Source organism: Polypterus senegalus, chromosome 13, assembly GCF_016835505.1.
Source record: "Polypterus senegalus isolate Bchr_013 chromosome 13, ASM1683550v1, whole genome shotgun sequence".
NCBI classification, from domain to species: Eukaryota; Metazoa; Chordata; class Cladistia; order Polypteriformes; family Polypteridae; genus Polypterus; species Polypterus senegalus.
Window position 1 is genome coordinate 131478781 of NC_053166.1, and position 21442 is coordinate 131500222.

A 21442-nucleotide genomic window follows, 5' to 3' on the forward strand; every position below is an offset into this window, starting at 1 on the left:
GCGCCATCGGAAGATGCGAACGATTGCTGAAAAAGTAAAAGTTTTTGATATGTTGAAGGAAGGGAAAAGCTACACTGCTGTAGGACGCCATTACGGCATCAATGAGTCCATGATTCTTTTTATTTAAAAAGGAGGAAAAGAATATAAGATCTACGGCCGCAGTGTCCTTTTAACCAGGGCACAAAACGACTTTTAAGTGGACGTAATAAGGCAATAGTCTGGATGGAATCTGCTTTAGGGATTTGGATTGAAGACAGCCGGAAGAAGAACAACGCGGTGCTACACAGTCACCTAAAGAGTCTCCTTTAGAAGAGCTGTAACTGTCTCCTTTGTTGTGCAGTAAAACTAAACTCATTGTTACTGGATAAGTCATTGTGTCATTGTTGGTGAGTAACCAGAATTAATTTTATACATACAGTACTTATATGTATGTACGTTTAGTGTCACTGTACACACATTTACGGTATACAATTTTTCCTGCATTGTACGTATTTATTGCTGGTGGCCCGTCTATCGTAATGGCTGTAACATATGTGATATCGGAGACGCTCGATATCTTTAAAATAATATTTAGGTTTTACTGTATATAAACAGTTTGTTTACATACATAATTTCAATTAATCTTACCTAATATCTAAGAAAATATAAATGGTTTATGCTGTATAGCTGTGCGGGGAATATTTATAAACAGTGTGGGAGAGTTTATAAGGGCTTAAAATATATAAAAATAACAATACAAACATATGATTTCTACTTCGTGGATTTTCACCTATCGCGGGGGGTTCTGGAACGCAACCCCCGCCATCGAGGAGGGATTACTGTACTGGCTTTACTTCACTACGGTCTGCACTGCAGATATCCCATATCTCCAAATAAACCTCAGATGTCATGAAGTTATCTTTGTTATTTGGAAGTTTTTCAGATAAAGTACAAAGCAATAGTCATCACTAAAATTATGTGATGATGAAACTCCACGGAATTTATGAATACATAAATGTCAACACTAGCAATTTAAAGAAACTTGTAATTTGTAGATTAATGCTAATTGTATATTTGATTGGTTAGCCTATATAGTGATTTAAGACAAGTAATGTTGAGGAAATAATTAAAATAATAGTTTTGCTGTCTCTATCCTGGGTCCGCTGCTTTTCTCAATCTTTATGCTTCCGTTAGGTCAGATTATCTCAAGGCACAACGTAAGCTACCACAGCTATGCTGATGGCACACAGCTGTACTTATCAATAGCACCTGATGACCCCGACTCTCTCGATTCACTAACACAATGTCTTACTTGTATTTCTGAATGGATAAATAGTAATTTTCTCAAGCTAAATAAAGAGAAAACTGACATTTTAGTGATTGGCAATAATGGATTCAATGAGGTTATCAGAAATAAACTTGATGCATTAGGATTAAAAGTCAAGGCAGAAGTAAAAAACTGGGTAACTGTTGACTGTAACCTGAATCTTAAAATCGCATATTCATCAAACCACTAGGACAACATTTTTTCACTTAAGAAACATAGCAAAATTTAGACCTCTTATATCAATGAAAGATGCTGAGAAATTAATTCACGCTTTTGTTTTCAGTCGGCTAGATTACTGTAACGCACTCCTCTCAGGACTATCCAAAGAAGACATAAATCGTTTGCAACAAGTGCAGAACGCAGCTGCTAGAATCCTAACTAGGAAAAGAAAATCCAAACACATTTCTCCAGTTTTGATGTCACTACACTGGTTACCTGTGTCATTCAGGATTGACTTTAAAATTCTGCTTATGGTTTATATAGCCTTAAATAATCTTGCTCCATCTTATACAGGTGCCGGTCATAAAATTAGAATATCATGACAAAGTTGATTTATTTCAATAACTCCATTCAAAAAGTGAAACTTGTATATTAGATTCATTCATTACACACAGACTGATGTATTTCAAATGTTTATTTCTTTTAATTTTGATGATTATAACTGACAACTAATGAAAGTTCCAAATTCAGTATCTCGGAAAATTAGAATATTGTGAAAAGGTTCAATATTGAAGACACCTGGTGCCACACTCTAATCAGCTAATTAACTCAAAACACCTGCAAAAGCCTTTAAATGGTCTCTCAGTCTAGTTCTGTAGGCTACACAATCATGGGGAAGACTGCTGACTTGACAGTTTTCCAAAAGACGACTATTGACACCTTGCACAAGGAGGGCAAGACACAAAAGGTCATTGCTAAAAGAGGCTGGCTGTTCACAGAGCTCTGTGTCCAAGCACGTTAATAGAGAGGCAAAGGGAAGGATAAGATGTGGTAGAAAAAAGTGTACAAGCAATAGGGATAACCGCACCCTGGAGAGGATTGTATAATTTAACCCATTCAAAACTGTGGGAGAGATTCACAAAGAGTGGACTGCAGCTGGAGTCAGTGCTTCAAGAACCACCACGCAAGACATGGGTTTCAGCTGTCGCATTCCTTGTGTCAAGCCACTCTTGAACAAGAGACAGCGTCAGAAGCGTCTCGACTGGACTGCTGCTGTGTGGTCCAAAGTTATGTTCTCTGATGAAAATTTTGCATTTCCTTTAGAAATCAAGGTCCCAGAGTCTGAAGGAAGAGAAGAGAGGCACAGAATCCACGTAGTTTGAAGTCCAGTGTACAGTTTCCACAGTCAGTGATGGTTTGGGGTGCCATGTCATCTGCTGGTGTTGGTCCATTGTGTTTTCTGAGGTCCAAGGTCAACGCAGCCGTCTACCAGGAAGTTTTATAGCACTTTATGATTCCTGCTGCTGATGAACTTTATGGAGATGCAGATTTCATTTTCCAACAGGATCTGGCACCTGCACAAAGTGCCAAAACTACCAGTACCTGGTTTAAGGACCATGGTATCCCTGTTCTTGATTGGCCAGCAAACTCACCTGACCTTAACCCCATAGAAAATCTATGGGGTATTGTGAAGAGGAAGATAGAGCAACATGGGCTCTCATAACACCTGAGCAGTGCCACAGACTGATCGACTCCATGCCACACCGCATTGCTGCAGTAATCCAGGCCAAAGGAGCCCCAACTAAATACTGAATGCTGTACACGCTCATACTTTTCATGTTCATACCTTTCAGTTGGCCAACATTTCTAAAAATCCTTTTTTTGCATTGGTCTTAATTCATATTCTAATTATATTCAAAATTAAAAGAAATAAACATTTGAAATACATCAGTCTGTGTGTAATGAATGAATCTAATATACAAGTTTCACTTTTCGAATTACTGAAATAAATCAACTTTGTCATGATATTCTAATTTTATGACCGGCACCTGTATATCGGAATGTCAGACACCCTATATTCCAAATCGTAACCTTAGATCCTCAAATGAGTATCTCCTTAGAATTCCAAGAGCAAAACTTAAAAGAAGTGGTAAGACGGCCATCTGCTGTTATGCACCTAAAATCTGGAATAGCCTGCCAATAGGCATTCGACAGGCAAATACAGTGGAGCACTTTAAAAAAAAAACTGCTAAAAACACATTACTTTAATAAGGCCTTCACATAATTTCACTTTAATTTAATCCTGATACTCTGTACGTTCAATTCATTATAATAACTATTCATGGTGGCTCTAAAATCAGTACTAACCCCTACTCTCTCTTCTGTTTCTTTTTCCAGTTTCTTTGTGGTTGAGGCCTGTGCCACCACCACCTACTCAAAGCATCATGATGCTCCAAAATTGATGGACTAAAAGCCAGAAGCCTGCATGACCATCACCATCAAGTCCTACCATAAGAACCCTAAATACAAAGAGGACTGTTTCATTTATGTGAGGTAGAATATCCAGAGGGGACTGGGTGGTCTCATGGTCTGGAATCCCTGCAGATTTTATTTTTTTCTCCAGCCGTCTGGAGTTTTTTTTGTTTTGTTTTTTCTGTCCTCCCTAGCCATTGGACCTTACTCTTATTCTATGTTAATTAATGTTGACTTATTTTTATTTTCTTACTGTGTCTTTTATTTTTCTATTCTTCAATACGCAAAGCACTTTGAGCTACTGTTTGTATGAAAATGTGCTATATACAGTGCATCCGGAAAGTATTCACAGCGCAACACTTTTTCCACATTTTGTTATGTTACAGCCTTATTCCAAAATGGATTAAATTCATTTTTTTTTCTCAGAATTCACACACAACACCCCATAATGACAACATGAAAAATGTTTACTTGAGATTTTTGCTAATTTATTAAAAATAAAAAAATTGAGAAAGCACATGTACATAAGTATTCACAGCCTTTACCATGAAGCTCAAAACTGAGCTCAGGTGCATCCTGTTTCCCCTGATCATCCTTGAGATGTTTCTGCAGCTTAATTGGAGTCCACCTGTGGTAAATTCAGTTGATTGGACAAGATTTGGAAAGGCACACACCTGTCTATATAAGGTCCCACAGTTGACAGTTCATGTCAGAGCACAAACCGAGCATGAAGTGAAAGGAATTGTCTGTAGACCTCCGAGACAGGATTGTCTCGAGTCACAAATCTGCAGGAAGGAAAAATTTCTGCTGCTTTGAAGGTCCCAATGAGCACAGTGGCCTCCATCATCCGTAAGTGGAAGAAGCTCGAAACCACCAGTACTCTTCCTAGAGCTGGCCGGCCATCTAAACTGAGCGATTGGGGGAGAAGGGTCTTAGTCAGGGAGGTGACCAAGAACCCGGTGGTCACTCTGTCAGAGCTCCAGACGTCCTCTGTGGAGAGAGGAGAACCTTCCAGAAGGTCAACCATCCCTGCAGCAATTCACCAATCAGCCCTGTATGGTAGAGTGGCCAGACGGAAGCCACTTCTTAGTAAAAGGCACATGACAGCCCGCCTGGTGTTTGCCAAAAGGGACCTGAAGGACTCAGACCATGAGAAACAAAATTCTCTGGTCTGACGAGACAAAGATTGAACTCTTTGGTGTGAATGCCAGGCGTCACGTTTGGAGGAAACCAGGCACCGCTCATCACCAGGCCAGTACCATCCCAACAGTGAAGCATGGTGGTGGCAGCATCATGCTGTGGGGATGTTTTTCAGTGGCAGGAACTGGGAGACTAATCTGGATAAAGGGAAAGATGACTGCAGGAATGTACAGAGACATCTTGGATGAAAACCTGCTCCAGATCGCTGTTGACCTAAGACTGGGGCGATGGTTCATCTTTCAACGACCCTAAGCACACAGCCAAGATATCAAAGGAGTGGCTTCAGGAAAACTCTGAATGTCCTTGAGTGGCCCAGCCAGAGCCCAGACTTGAATCCGATTGAACATCTCTGGAGAGATCTTAAAATGGCTGTACACCGACACTTCCCATCCAACCTGATGGAGCCTGAGAGGTGCTACAAAGAGGAATGGACGAAACTGGCCAAGGATAGGTGTGCCAAGCTTGTGGCATCATATTCAAAAAGACTTGAGGCTGTAATTGCTGCCAAAGGTGCATCGACAAAGTATTGAGCAAAGGCTGTGAATACTTATGTACATATGATTTCTCAATTTTTTTATTTTTAATAAATTTGCAAAAACCTCAAGTAATCTTTTTTCATGTTGTCATTATGGGGTGTTGTGTGTAGAATTCTGAAGAAAAAAATGAATTTAATCCATTAGGAATAAGGCTGTAACATAACAAAATGTGGAAAAAGTGATGTGCTGTGAATACTTTACAGATGCACTGTAAATAAATGTTGTTGTTGTTGTCTATTTACTGAAATGATCAGCTTTTAGGGCCGCCCATGTCAGATATTACTGATGCATGTGCTATTGATGCAGCCTTACAACAAAAAAATCTTTTTAGTCAGAGTAAATCTATCAATTTATAACAAGTACAATAAAGTGTGATAAGAAGTCATTTTGTACACAGAGATTCTATTTTTTGAGGAGGGTTGTATTTTCAAGGGTCACCTTTGTTAAAACAGTTTACACCAGTGTCTTTTAAACACTGTAGGAGTCATAAGCATGTCATAATTTACAGATGCACAGTGACCAAAGAAAAGAAAAAATATTGATAATGCCAAAAACATTCATGTGCATATCTTTGGTTTATATTGCATTATTGTCACTATTCTGGGGAAGAATGCAAGTAAAAAGTTCATTCTGCTATGAGCACATGACAATAAATGAGCTTGAACTGCAGACATACTGCATACCAATCCTGAGATCAGACAGGATTCTCTACTCCTGGGTCAGCAAAACAGTCAGATTTCTTTCCTAGGCTACTTGAGCTTTAGCATGAAAGCTTCTATCAGCACTAAGATCCAGTTTGGAGAGTAAATGGCTTTTTATTCCAGAATCAAGAGTTATAGGTAAGAGTAGCTGCAATGTTGTAGTTTTTTGAACAAAAAAACCCTGCCAGAAACCTTAGTTAAGCTAAACATTTCTTTCATTTGGAAAGCATTACAATTAGGCTGCTCTTTATTTGCTTTTTAATTGAAACTATTTTTTATGTTTATATCTATTGTTGGCTAAATATTAAAAATGTTTACAACAATTATTGCTAATTTCAATAAATACTATAGCATTTTCTGTCTTAAAGAATAAGCCTAAGTTTTATGTATGGCTTATAAAATACAACTGCATTGTTTCCACATATTTGTTTTTGAAAAAATTTTGAAAATGTATAACAAAATTACTCATTCAGTACTTGGTATCAACTAACAGTGTTCATTAAGTACTTGGTATTGATGTCAAAAAACAGTATCGTGCACCACTAATTGACATATAGTTTAATCATCCAGAAATCTATTGTTTCCTCTTGCCTACACATGCTTATCAAGGCAAAAGGGAATTATGCCGTTTTCAAATTAGTTCACCTATTATTTTAATTTACCCAGCCATTTTGCATAAAGACATTACTGGTTAGAATACTTGTATAAATTACTAGCTTGAAATTCACAATTAAAATGAGCATGGAAACTTGTGGCAGCTTGACGCAATGGCAATATGCTGACAGAGTAATAACGGTGATTTTCCTATTATGGACATGTGTTGTTGTTTTTCATGGGGCTGTACACCCAGTGGGCTGTGCACTTGTCATCCAGCATGCACCTAGTATTATATGAATTGATTCATTCCTTTACAGTTGTAAAACTGATATTGACATTTTAAAGTATTTTAACACAGAGCTTACAATGAACAGTTATATAGTGTAAAAAGTTTAGTAAATTGAACAGTTGGCTTATTTTTTTATTTTTATAAGTATTATCTGTTATATTTCACAATGTACATTCATCCCATATTTCTACATTTAGAACATTTACCAAGTCACGGGCAGCCTCCTTTTTGGTATTTTATGAAGATTTACTGATTCAATAACAGAATCACTGACCCTATTTCTGTATAAAGAGATTCACACACTGTGATTTTTAGCATATTTATATAGTGTTATTCATACAACAGAGTTCATAATTGCATGTATGAAACTGATACTAATTAACAGATGAGTTGGCATGAAAGCCTAAGTTTAAACCATCCCCAAAATAATACATTGAGAATTAACTTTCTCCATTCCCTTGTATCTTCCATTGTAACAAAAGACACACACATACTAGTAGCAAAAATTACATTTCCAACAGAAAGGAACAAAGTGATTTCACTGGCCAATTGTTAATACATTTTTTTTTTAAAAGTTCATATTCTGTAGCTTTAGTTTCCAGGGGCACCATATAATTCTAGAATTTGGAACAGAGTGTTTTACAAAAAGGATTAAAACAAGGAGACAACACCAAGTACCAGTCACTGCAAATTAGAAAGAGACACAAGGTGAAAAGGATGGACACTGTAAAATGAAGAAGGACGTGACTTTGCCTAGAAAGAGACAATTGTACACATTTTGCACTGCTACTTCAATTTAAACAAAAGCTGCATGCTGTAGCAGTTCAAACATTTGTTTCACATGGCTGCAATATATTCACTAACCCTTTTAAGACAAGCTATTGATCAACACTGCATTTAAATGAACTTCTTGAATCCCTGCACAATGGATTAAAAGAAGGCTCTTGAGATTCTGTCTTTCTCAAGAGGAAGCACTAGGGCAGAAGGGGAACATGTAATTATACTGCTGGGAAAGTCATCCAAATGTCTACAGTTTGGGTTGAAAAACCAGCATTTAGCTGAATACAAACCACATTCAAGAACAGAGCTCCACTAACAAGGATGAGGATAATTACATTTATTGCTTAAAGGATGCACTGCATAAGATCAACTCTTATAAACAATCTCAAAGGTGCCTTAAGTAATTGAAGGGGTATTCAACTTAAGTGGGTATCATCCTGTGAGGAAATAACAATTGAAAAGAGAATGTGATTCCCAAAGTGACATGAAGTAAATAAAAGAACAACCTTATAAACAAAAAATGAATATAAATGCTAATTTATGCACATGGGGATTCATCGCATTAGAATTAGAAATGAGAAGCAGTTCCTTTAAAGTATAGTACAGCTACAGAGCCAAAGGAGAAAGGTTATCTACCATCCTTCCCACAAAAAAAAGAAAAATGGAAAAAAATAACACTTTGCCGCCTTAAAGGAAAAACCCTAAATTCATCTGAAATTTCATTTTCTTAATTAGTTCTCACATACCTGAAGGTTATGCCTCTCCAGTCTCATTTCCAATACATTATTCTGCTCTTCGAGACGGCTGCGTTCTGCCTCTAGCTCTTCAATCTTTTGTCTGTATCAAAACGAATAGAATTTTGTTTTAAGCATAGCAATTACCATTATAGTTTATAATTGAAAAGTGCTTTTCTTTTTAGAATCACACAGAATAGAAAAGTAGTTCAGAAGTTGCTATATTTTTGAAGGAAATTTTAATAGGAAAGCAGATATGGAACAATTTTAAAGAAAAGTGTTCAATCTACTGCTGATTTTGTTTAATGGAAAGCAATTAATTCTAAAGCTTATTTTTTGAACAGTCAAAAGACACTTTTTACAAATGACTGCAGAAATTTTATCAGTGTTTCCTGATATACCTGAGACAGGGATTGTTAGCTGATGCTTTTAATGGTTAACTGTATTTTAAGGTGGTCAGAAAGTTTTAGGTTTATGTCAGTTTTTTTCTACAACTCTTGCTGACAATCCACCAATAAGAAGCTGTGGTATTTGTTGTAACTCTTTGATAAAGCATGCCAATCCCACTTCTCATCTCCAAGGATATACTGTTAAAAGATATCACCTACTCTATGAACCTGAGGCTACAAATGAGAGAAGCTGATGACAGATTAGTGGCGGTATGGGAAAGACTTTTTTCCTTCAGTAGTGGGGTTACCAGACTATTCCTATAACTTTAAAGGTCTGAATAAAAGAACAATTACACTAGTTTCTGGTTTATGCATTTGTGGTGCTTATTTACATATGAAAGGGGTCACTGGGAACGAGGCTTTTTGGAAAACTGCTTTAAGCTAATTAAATAACTAGAATATTATGAGTACCCTTTATATGTTAAAAAACACAGAACTTTTTTCCACTTCTTGTCAAGTCTCCTACATAAATGGCAAACTGTATTACTTTTTACACTTATGAATGTTCATCAGGCATGGCTTTTCAGGAATGATTTAAGCAGAATGACAGCACTTAACTAACATATCAAACAGATGCAATACAGATCAAACAAAGTCCATCAAGTCATCATTCTCTAGTTGCACTATTGATTCTGCTCTGTTATTCCATTAAACCTTTGTTCATTTACTATGATTTCCTGTCACTTGGGGGCAAATCATATGCATCAAAAAAGAACCAGTGAGCGCAGTCATCACCAGAAAGCCTTAACATGAATAAATCTCACAGCCTTAGCTACAAACCATTTCATGCAAAGTATTACAATAAATCATCTTAGAATGTAATCAACAGTGGCAACTGGCAACTTCAGATGGTAAGAACCCAAAAGTGCACATACATTAGAGTAAACAAGAATCTTTTGAGATTAAGAGCCACATACATATCACTTTGACATGTCACCAGCTATGCCATATAATTTACAGATTTTGGTAATATCAGTTTAGCATACTTCCCTGTCTAAGCCACATCTGTATTTTTCATGTGTCTAGGCTTTAGACCATATGCTTCAATTTCTTTACAAAAATATTGGACATGCGTACAGCTTCCAACCCTGGCAGAAGATCAAGACAATTTTAGCTAAGGTGAAACAATTAGAAGGCAAAAAATCACATTAGAAAAACTTTGATGACAACAAGCCATTCAGCCCACCAAAGCTTGCCAAACCTATCCACGTATCCAGTCGAGATTTGAAGTTCCCTCTTTGACACAGCTTTGTAATTTTTTCATGTGTATAGCTCTCTGCAGAAAAGGTTTCCAATGTTTGTTCAAAACATACCCGTTAGAAGCTTCCAACTGTGTCGCCATGTTCTTGCTAATACCATTTTAAAGTACCAGACTGAATCCACTTTACAATTTCCTTTCATAGTTTAGAAACTTCAATCATGTCACTTTTTAATCTCAATTTGCTTAGACTAAAAATGTTCAGCTTATTTACTATTTCTTCACAGCTAATTTATCTCAGTCTGTACTCTGGATTTTTCACTTACACTGCTACTTTTTTTTGTAGTCTGGACAATAAAACTGCACACAGTACTGGTTGGCCCACTAGTGTGCTATAAAGCCTATGGATAACCTCAAATGAGTTATAATCATGTTAAATAATATAATATTTAAATAGTCTCCAGAACAGGTTCTGTAAACTGTCTTGATGTAGATGGTGATGAATCAACTGTGACTCCAAATTCCTTCTCAAAATGAGAACTGTTAAGTTTCAGAGTTCCCATTATTCAAATCTAACATTTCTACTTCCTGCGTGTAATACTTACTTACATTAAAAATTTAGTCAGTCACAAATCTGCCCAAGCCTGTATGCTGTTCAAGTCCCTCTCTAATGATTCAACTGATTCTAGATTATTGCAGTCCCACCTAGCTTGGTATCATTTGAAAATCTAACCAGCCTGTTGTTTATATTCCTACCCAGATCATATATATATATATATATATATATATATATATATATATATATATATATATATATATATATATATATATATATATATTAAAATTAACCCTAGCAATAACCCCAGAGGAACTCCACTTTTAACATCACCCAATTCTGTCAATGCTCCTTGTACCATAACTCCTTGCTTCATGTGTTTGACCTAATTTTACACCCAACTACACACTATGCTCCAAATTCTAACTTCTTGTAGTTTGATGCCCAACCTCTCATGTTTGACCTTATCAAATACCCAAAGCCAAGGCATTACCAGAATGAGCTGTTAAACACTACATGGGAAGGTTGCAGGAAATTTGATAAAGAGAAATAATCAAGTCAAATGAATTAATATTATTTCAAAATTAGTTTTGAAAGCAACAGTAGTATTAAAAGTTGTAAGTAGTAGAAGTATTGATATGCCTTCATAATGAAATGAAATCTATATTTTTAAGACCTACCAACATATGATACATTAGCACAATAAACAAAAAATAATAAAACACAACAGGTAATCCGAACTCTACCCTTGAGCTCACAGCAAAGCAGCTTTCATGCTGTGCTCTGCAAATCCAGCCTTATAATGTAAAAAGATTGAATGGTTTGTTTGTTTATATCAAATTCTCTCATTAGACCACTAAGGTTCTCAGCACCTCAGGTATATACGCTCACCTACTAGCATAATACAATTATTATTATTTAAAGTACCATGATACAATGACAAGATAATGCACAATTTAACAAATGCTTTCACATCATTTTAAAATAATAAATGTTTTGGTAGTTATTTTTGCTATAATGTGTAACTCTTACCAAAGATAAACAAATGTAGTTAATATGTTAGTCCTGGGCAACATGATGGTGCAATGGTTAGAACATGTATGGATTTTCCACCAGTTTTCCTCTCACATCACAAAAGCTCACAGGATAGGTTGACTGGCAAAAAGAAATTTTAGTAAAGTAGTAAAATTAAGTGATGAACTAGTACCCTGCTCAGTGTTGGTTACTGCCTTGAGACCTATAACTGCCAAGAAAGGGTTGTACCCCTTACAACCCTAAGTGGATTTAGTGTCCCTGAGAATGCTAGGCACTGTGTATATTACCTATGTTTTCCATCAGTATCTTCAGTGTCAGTAAAAATTACTTTCACTTTCAGAATATGTCGGTTTGAGTCACCATCCAGACATTTTGTTATATCAGATGTTGTATCAATCTGTTTTTTCCCTTCTTTTAGCTAAAGCAAAAAAGTTGGCAAGCAACACTGCTCCCAGAGTGCTACACTAGAAGTTCATTTTCATTGCAATTAGAAATTCTTTCTATTAAAAATGCATATAGTGTAATTAGATGGCTTGATCTCAGTTTCATTTTGCCATGTCAGAAATTTGAACCAGTGTGTACCTGACAACCAAATAATGTCAACAATTTTTTTTACGTCCATGAGTCAATTAGCTCCATCAGACTTAAAAGGATAGATTAATCTGGTACGTTTCCGAGCAAAAATTTATTTACACATCATCACAAACTGGCTAGCAGGGTAAAGGAACACGACAAGAATTGAGTACTCGGAACTTATACAAGTGGGGAAAAAATGAAGCAAAAAAATCTGGAGAAAGAATACACTTTAGAAGTAAAAGTTATGATTCAGTTATGATACATTTTCTGAATTTAATAGAAAAATAAAATCGATGCTATGGGTAATTTCTGAGATAGCTAGCTGAGATCTGAGGCCAGTCATCCAATTAAGCAACAGGTTCACAACAGTTACCTCAAAAGAAGAAATACATCTGAGATTTAAAAAAAAACAAAAAACTCTGCAGCCACCACAGCACTCATGGATCCAGGAGAGCAACCACTGTTCTAACAGATGCTGACAGACATAGAAAAATAGTTTTTTATCAGCAGGTGTAGGCCAATCAACAGCAGACAATACAGGCATGCTCATAAATTTACATACCCTAGAGGAATTTGTGAAATATTGGCTATTGTTTGGAAAATATAAGTAACAGTGTTCACAAGAGAGGCAATTTCTTATCACACAATTGTGTGGGCCCTTTTTAAAATCACATTGATAACTGAAATCAGTCAAAGCGCCCTGATCAAAATTTATATACCCTTAAATGTTGGGACTGACATTATATACACAATTTGACAACCACAGGTTCAAATTAAGGGTAATTAAGGGCCGGTGTCCACACCTGTAACCTCGTGGACTGTCATCAGTGTCTGTGTATAAATAGTCAATTTAAATTCACGTAGAGCTGCACTGACTTTACTGGATACAAAGTCATAGGGAAAGCAAAAGAACTGTCAATGAACCTGTAAGAAAAGGTTGTTGACTTGTAAAAAAATCAGTAAAAGGATATAAAAAGATATCCAGAGATCTGAAAATACCAGTCAGCAGTGTTCAGACTCTTGATAATAAAGTGGAAAGTTAGAGGTTCTATTGTTACCAGGCCACAGTCAGGCAGACTAACTGAAATTTCAGTCTCAACTGCCAGGATCATCTGTGGAGCTGACAAGAAAAACCGACAAGCCATATCAGATGATACAGGCTTCTCTGCAAACAACTGGTGTTAGTGCTTTAAGATGCACAATACTTGAACAAAAGTAGGCTGCACAGTCAAGTTGCAAGAAAAAGCCTTTGTGTCAATGCCACAAAAGAGCCCACTTACAATATATCCCAAACAGCACCAAAACAAGCCTCAAAACCTCTGGAACAAAGTCCACTGGAGTGATAAGACCAAAACTGAAATTTAGGGTCACAGTCATAAATGCTATGTTCAGAAAGGATGCAAAAAGGCCCATGAAGAAAAGGACACCTTCCCCTAATGTGAAGCACGGGGGTGGAATTCTGATGTTCTAGGGTGGGGGGATGAGAGCTACAGCTGCACAGGTAAATTACTGAAAATTGATGGCAAGATGAATGCAGCATGTTACCAGAAAATATTGGGAGGATAACTTGAATTCATCAGTCCGGAAGATGCACACATGACGCACTTGGATCTTTCAACATGACAGTGATCCAAAACACAAGGCCAAGTTGCTCCTTGGTTGACTACAGCAGAAAAAGGAGAAGGTGCTGGAGTGGCCAAGGAGAATAGACAGCTCTGCCACCTGAGAAATTCAAGGGCTTCATCCACAACTATCAAAAAAGACTAAATGCCATCATTAATGCTAAAGAAGGCAATAAATAATAGTAAGAACTAAAGGTATGAAAACTTTTGAACAGGGACCATCTAACTATTTTCCTTTTTACTGTTTTTTTTGTGGTTGTGTTGTTCTGTGATGCCTTATAGTTGCTTAATCAGTCAGCTTTTCTACAAAATGTGTGCACATCTTAAAAACTATGCCAGGGTATATAAACTTATGAGTGCAACTGCAAAATACACTGTAAAACAGTTTTTTATATTAGGCTACTTCAAAAGACATTAGGAACAGTGCTGACTATATCATAGTTCATTTTACCCAGCTGATACAATTCTTTGTAGAAAATGTCAGCAAAAGAAAGCATCCTGTGTTTGTGGTCAAGTTAATTTCTTGCTTGCTACTACTTTATGACTAGTTTTTTTAAGGTAGCAAACCATGAACCGTCATATACATATTCTTCAGCCCAAAAAGTTCAATTTTTTGGACTTCTGAAAATGATTTAAACAAGTAAGCTCTACCAGTGTTAATTGGTCACCTACCAAAGTAGAACCATTCAGGTCAGGGTCTGCAGAAAAATTCAGACTAGGCTTTTCAAGAGCTTTGACTATTACAACAACCTGGAAGTAGTGCAGCAGCACCATCATATTATATGGTTCAAGCATAACTGATTTGAGTGTCTACTGAGGATATCCTCTATGTATGTCCCACCAGAGCTACATCAAACATGGCCCACCACGAACAGACCCGGAAAACACTAGAAGTGCTGTATCTTTAAGCTGGTTTGGGAGCATCTGGGAATATCACACAATGACACAAAGTTTGTTGATGGGACCCTTGCATCAGGTGCACTTAACAGTAAAAATCATGTTTCCTTGTTTGCAAACAGTGCACACAGGTCTAATGCTGTTTTAAAAATAACAGTTTTACAGCAAAATTGGATAAAGCAAAGATATTACAGGATTCAGCCAAATGTGGCAAGCACCACTTTTTTTGCTATCACTGCATTCAATGTCATGTGCATTTTCTAGGAACTACTGAAGGATGACATAATAAGAATGATGGAATATGTACAGAGTGTTGGTTTGTGTGCATTTTAAACTGTACAGATCAACCTGATGTATCAAAAAAAAAATCAGCTCGAAGTGGCAGACCAAGAAAGATTTCGTATAGACAGAAGCAACGAATGGTGAGAACAGTCAGAGTCAACCCACAGATCAGCACCAAAGACCTACAACATCATCTTGCAGCAGATGGAGTCACTGTGCATCGTTCAACCATTCGGCGCACTTTACACAAGGAGATGCTGTATGCAAGAGTGATGCAGACGAAACCTTTTCTCCGCCCACAGCACAAACAGAGCCGCTTGAGGTATGCTCAAACACATTTGGACAAGCCAGCTTCATTTTGGAATAAGGTGCTGTGGGCTGATGAAACTAAAATTGAGTTATTTGGGCATAACAAGGGGCGTTATGCATGGAGGAAAAAGAACACAGCATTCCAAGAAAAACACCTGCTACCTACAGTAAAATATGGTGGTGGTTCCATCATGCTGTGGGGCTGTGTGGCCAGTGCAGGGACTGGGAATCTTGTCAAAGTTGAGGGACGCATGGATTCCACTCAGTATCAGCAGATTCTGCAGACCAATGTCTAGGAATCAGTGACAAAGCTGAATCTACGCCGGGGCTGGATCTTTCAACAAGACAACGACCCGAAACACTGCTCAAAATCCACTAAGGCATTCATGCAGAGGAACAAGTACAACGTTCTGGAATGGCCATCTCAGTCCCCAGACCTGAATATAATTGAAAATCTGTGGTGTGAGTTAAAGAGAGCTGTCCATGCTCGGAAGCCATCAAACCTGAATGAACTAGAGATGTTTTGTAAAGAGGAATGGTCCAAAATACCTTCAACCACAATCCAGACTCTCATTGGAACCTACAGGAAGCGTTTAGAGGCTGTAATTTCTGCAAAAGGCGGATCTACTAAATATTGATTTAATTTCTTTTTTGTGGTGCCCAATTTTGTTGGAACAATTATTGCACACTTTCTGTAAATCCAATAAACTTAATTTCACTTCTCAAATATCACTGTGTGTCTCCTATATGATACATTTAACTGACATTTTTTATCGTAACAACCAACGATTTATACAGGAAAATAATGACTATTAACAAGGTTGCCCAAACTTTTGCATCCCACTGTATATATAGTATTTTTAATGTAGGTAGATCATTTTGATCTGGTCATTTTAAAAGTAGCTCGCAAGCCAAAAAAGTGTGTGCACCCCGACATAGATCGTTGTAGACACAGAACACACATGAAATGCATGTGTTCCAAATAACAATATAGTATTTAGGTGTGATTTTGCTTGACTTCTCACTCTATATAACTCCAAGTAACTGACACACAGGTAAACAGATTTGAGCTGAGAAAACTGTGCCCCGGTGGGGGATGTGATAGCAAACTGCTTGCTGCTTATCAACACATTTAAAAGACAGAAGACGCTGACGGAAAGGTGAGAATCGATTTAAGGTGGGACAGATCTATAAGTTTTTTCATAGGCTCTGGTAATTCTAGTGTTAACACAAGCATCTTTGCCAATGAGTAATATTTTCCAGAAGGCCTCTTAATAAGCAAACATAAACATAAGGTTTATAAAAAGGTTGATTGCAGGAAAAACACACTTTCCAGGATCAGAGAGGCAGTATATAGTAAGCAGGTTTCCAAATATTATTTATTTAGAAGAAACCTTTATTCAAAGGGTGTTAAAAATCAACACGTAGATAATACACTTGAGTTGCCAGAAAATATAAAAAAAAAACAAAAGATGAAAAAAAAAAAAAAAAGGTAAAGTTTAGAACAAGAAAGAGTAGAAGACAGCTGCTCCCAAACCAAGCTGAAAATTAACTCAAATAAAACCAAAAGTACATGACAGCTGAGTAGGTGAGAACATCTAACAAAACCAGGAGGAAAATAGAACTGACAGCTTAATCCATCCACAAATGCTTTGAAAAAGAGATGTGTCTAAAAGCAGGACCTGGACATCAACAGATTTGAAGCTACATTAGAAGTCACAGGAAGTTTACTCAGCAGCTTGGGAGCAAGTAGTGAAAGACAGCATTCATTTTTAGCACTTCTCAAGAGAAGGAATAGTCAGATTGAACCACAAGAACAAAGAGGCAGGATATATTGAGAATGAATGACACAAATCTGTTCAACAGATGAATGACAAAATAATAATTGTGTATCAAAAGGCAGTTAGAAAACTGAACTTTATTACCTTAAGATATGGGGAGTATCCTCTCCTGAAGGCACAGATTAGCTTGATTTGGGTATGTTAAGTGTAGTGAAGGATAATCATGACAGAAAGAGCTACTTGCAGTACACTAAAACTATATTATGTTAACTGTAGATGATAGGAGAAACAATTGAATCTAATGCACAAGATGCACCATTCAACAGCACTGCATTGCCAGGCCTTGTGATTTTGGCTTCCTCGGCAGCAAAGAACAAAGGCTTTTAAAGGAAATGGGATTCTGTATATTAAATACAGACAGAGTTACACATCAAGAAAATGTGATGCTGCTATATTGGTACAAAAAGTGATCAACTTTAATAATAATATGGGAAATAATGCACTATAAAGGCAACACAGATCTAACAACCAGGGTTTGATTCCCGAGGATGGGCATTGTCTGAGAGGATTGTGCACATTCCCCCAGTGTCTAAATGGGTTTTGTTCCCACAACCTAAGACTACAACTTAGGTTTATTTAGGATTCTAAATTGCATGCAACCACAAGTTGTAGAGTGGCAACCAATCCGGTGGGTGTTTCCTACCTTTTGCCTCCACGATTCTCAATTGGATCAGGCAGAGAAAACTCATGACTGTTTAAGGTTACTAAAATAATTGCTTCCTAAGAAAAACAGGAGGTGCTTTTATAACATTGCTAAAACTTGAGAACAAAACAGTACCAGGACAAAAGGTCTGAATAATGTGCCTTTATTAACAAAAAAGGACACAACAAATGAGAGCAACACATAAACAAAAGAAAAAAAGACCCTGCTACCCTGTCTGTCTGGTAAGGTTACTTGCCAACTTGCTCAAGTAGGGACCTCTAAATACTTTCAAGTAAAGGGATACCCTCTGGAACTCCCAAGACCATCAGTCCTCTCTCAATCACCCAAGTGAACCTTGAAGGGATAAGTAGCTTGATCATCAAAGTGTAGAAAACCATGTGTGCTAAACAGGAGCACCATAAAAGCCTCGAATGTACTTTATCAACAACTTTGTGCTCCTGGAATTACTATACCCACAGCAATCTCCATGAATGAAAGAAAATCATACCCTTTCACAAACTCCTGGGTCTCTGCTGATGTCTATAAACATACATTTTATGGCCTTTTCAACTACCAGCTTCCATCTGCTGTGTTTACAGCCACAAGGCCAGGGTCACACAATACAAATTTGGCAAAATCCTTTAAGGCATATATCTATGTGTGTGTTATTAAATAATGAGATAATTAAATTTGAATCCATGAGGTAGTTTGTTTTGCTTTTAAACTTGCTTAACACAGGTTTAGAGATACAAGGGGCCAGATAAAATCATGGCAGCACCCAGCAAAAGACAAGTACCAACACTGAATGTTGTGCCAATACATTGTAGGGGAAATTCCTGCACACGCCTGCACTCACTCAGACTAAACGGCTTAAAGTTACCAAGTAATCAAATAAAAAGTCCATGGGATCTGTGAGAAAAAGTTAAAATACCTGGGGGAAAAAAACATGCACATGTGGGAAGAAAGTGCAAACTACACTTAGACCAGGGGTGCCCAATGCGTCGATTGCAAAGATAGTGCAGGTCGATCATGTTGCATTCAAAAAAAAATTTTTTTTAAACGTTAGTGTATCATACTGTATATCATCCCTATGGCATTTGCCACTTGATTGACATACAGGGCGGCCAGGGTGAGATCTCTTCTCTTCTAACACACTGGTCATCCCGCATGCACGATCAAAAGCGCGAGCTACTGCAAAACTCCGGCTGTGATGTAGCTAGCCTTCCAATTTATATCGACTAAAGATGGGATTTAAAAAAAAAATTGTTTGGGGAGGGTATGGGCTGGATGTGGAATTGGAAGAGGATTTTTTTTCTTGCAATGTCACAATTGAAGTGCATTTGCCTGATCTGTCAATCTATCATTGCTGTTCCATAGAAGGAAAATGTGGAAAGGCACTTTCGAACTGTTCATAAAAACCACAAAACTGACGTCCTTCCGAAAAGCGATCTGAGAAAGAGAAAGGAGAGGCAACTAAAATCGCATTTAATCGGACAGCCGTCATTTTTCACTTGGCTGAATTCAAGAGCTCCTTGACTGCATTATTCGGCTCTACGTATTTATGCGAGTCAGCCTTTTCCCACATGAAGATTATTAAATCCAAATACTGTAGTGACCACAAATATATTTATTTGTTATTGTGGCATAAAGGTTATATATATTATATATATATATATATATATATATATATATTATTATTATTATTATTATTATAGCATTTTTAATATAGGTAGATCATTTCGTCCTGGTCATTTTAAAAGTAGATCGCAAGCTGAAAAAGTGTGGGCATCCCTGACTTAGACCATAAGTGACCTGGCTGGGATTCAAGTTCAGACCCTTAGATCTGTGAGAAAGGAAATCTAACAGACTACAAATAAACAGTATAAAACATGTCAACTACTTCTAAGCAATCAGTCCGTTTATAGTGCCAACTATAATAGCGAGGATAGTGTAAATAGTAAAGTGGAACACTTCAATTCTAAAGTAAGAGCTGCTGTTGACATTGTTGCACCTGAAAAGACAGTTAAAAAATCTTCTAGCATTGCTATTCCATGGAAGACCCAAAGAGTGTCTGATTTAAAAAGAACATGTCGTAGAGCTGAGCGTAAATGGAGGGAAACCAAACTATCCATTATGAGATATTGAAGGTTAAAATAACAATACAATAACACAGTCCGCCTTGAGAGGCACTGCTATTCCTCTAATATTATAAATAACAATGCTAGTAATCCCAGAGTCTTATTTTCTACAATTGATCGCCTGTTAAACTCAGGTAACACAAAGGAATGCCCCCAGAATACTTCCAGTGAAACCTGTGAGAACATTGCTGTATTTTACAATAAAAGAATTAATGATATTAGAGATAACATAGTATATCTCCCCAACACTGCAGAACCTCCAAAGCCCCGGTACTCCATTATAAACAAATTAAATTCTTTCACCAGGATAGATTTACCAGAATTACATAGTATAATCTCTCAACTGAAACCCTCCACCTGCGCCCTTGACCCAATACCAACAAGGTTTTTCAAAAAAGTAAATTCGTCATTAGTTACGGGGGTCTTCCCAGACTGTCTTAAGACTGCTGTAGTTAAACCCCTACTTAAGAAACATAATCTTGACCCCTCTGCTTTTGAAAATTTTAGACCCATCTCTAACCTGCCCATCTTAAGTAAAATTCTAGAGAAGGCAGTCATTATGCAGTTAAATGACCACCTAAATAAACATGCTATTCTTGATAAATTTCAGTCAGGTTTCAGAACAAATCACAGTACAGAAACTGCACTCATTAAAGTAGTAAATGACTTGCAGGTAAATGCAGACAGAGGCCATTTATCTGTTCTCATCCTCTTAGATCTGAGTGCTGCATTTGACACCATTGATCATAATATTCTTAGTCAATGGGTGGGCCTCTCTGGCAGTGTCTTAAATTGGTTTGAATCCTACCTGGCAGGTAGAAACTTCTTTGTGAGTTGTGGTAATCACATCTCAAAGACACATGATATCCAATATGGTGTTCCACAAGGCTCTATCCTGGGTCCGCTGCTCTTCTCAATCTATATGCTTCCGTTAGGTCAGATTATCTCAGGTTACAACATGAGCTACCATAGCTATGCTGATGACACACAGCTGTACTTATCAATAGCACCTGATGACACCGACTCTCTGGATTCACTAACACAATGTCTTACTGGGATTTCTGAATGGATGAATAGTAATTTTCTCAAACTAAATAAAGAGAAAACTGAAATTTTTGTATTTGGCAATAATGGATTCAATGAGGTTATCAGAAATAAACTTGATGCATTAGAATTAAAAGTTAAGACGGAAGTAAAAAACTTAGGAGTAACTGTTGACTGTAATCTGAATTTTAAATCGCATATTCATCAGACCACTAGGACAGCATTTTTTCACTTAAGAAACATAGCAAAAGTTAGACCTCTTATATCATTGAAAGATGCTGAGAAATTAATTCACGC

At 37.1% G+C, this 21442-nt stretch overlaps 1 protein-coding gene across 1 annotated transcript in view; it reads right to left on the bottom strand.

Annotated features, from left to right (window-relative positions):
- The window catches only part of mad1l1 (mitotic arrest deficient 1 like 1), an 898611-nt gene that overhangs the window by 498867 nt on the left and 378302 nt on the right, over positions 1 to 21442 (bottom strand). Inside the window, exon 15 of the mRNA XM_039774048.1 lies at positions 8568 to 8658. Coding sequence (XP_039629982.1) covers positions 8568 to 8658 — 91 coding nt within the window. The remainder of the gene's footprint in view (positions 1 to 8567; positions 8659 to 21442) is intronic.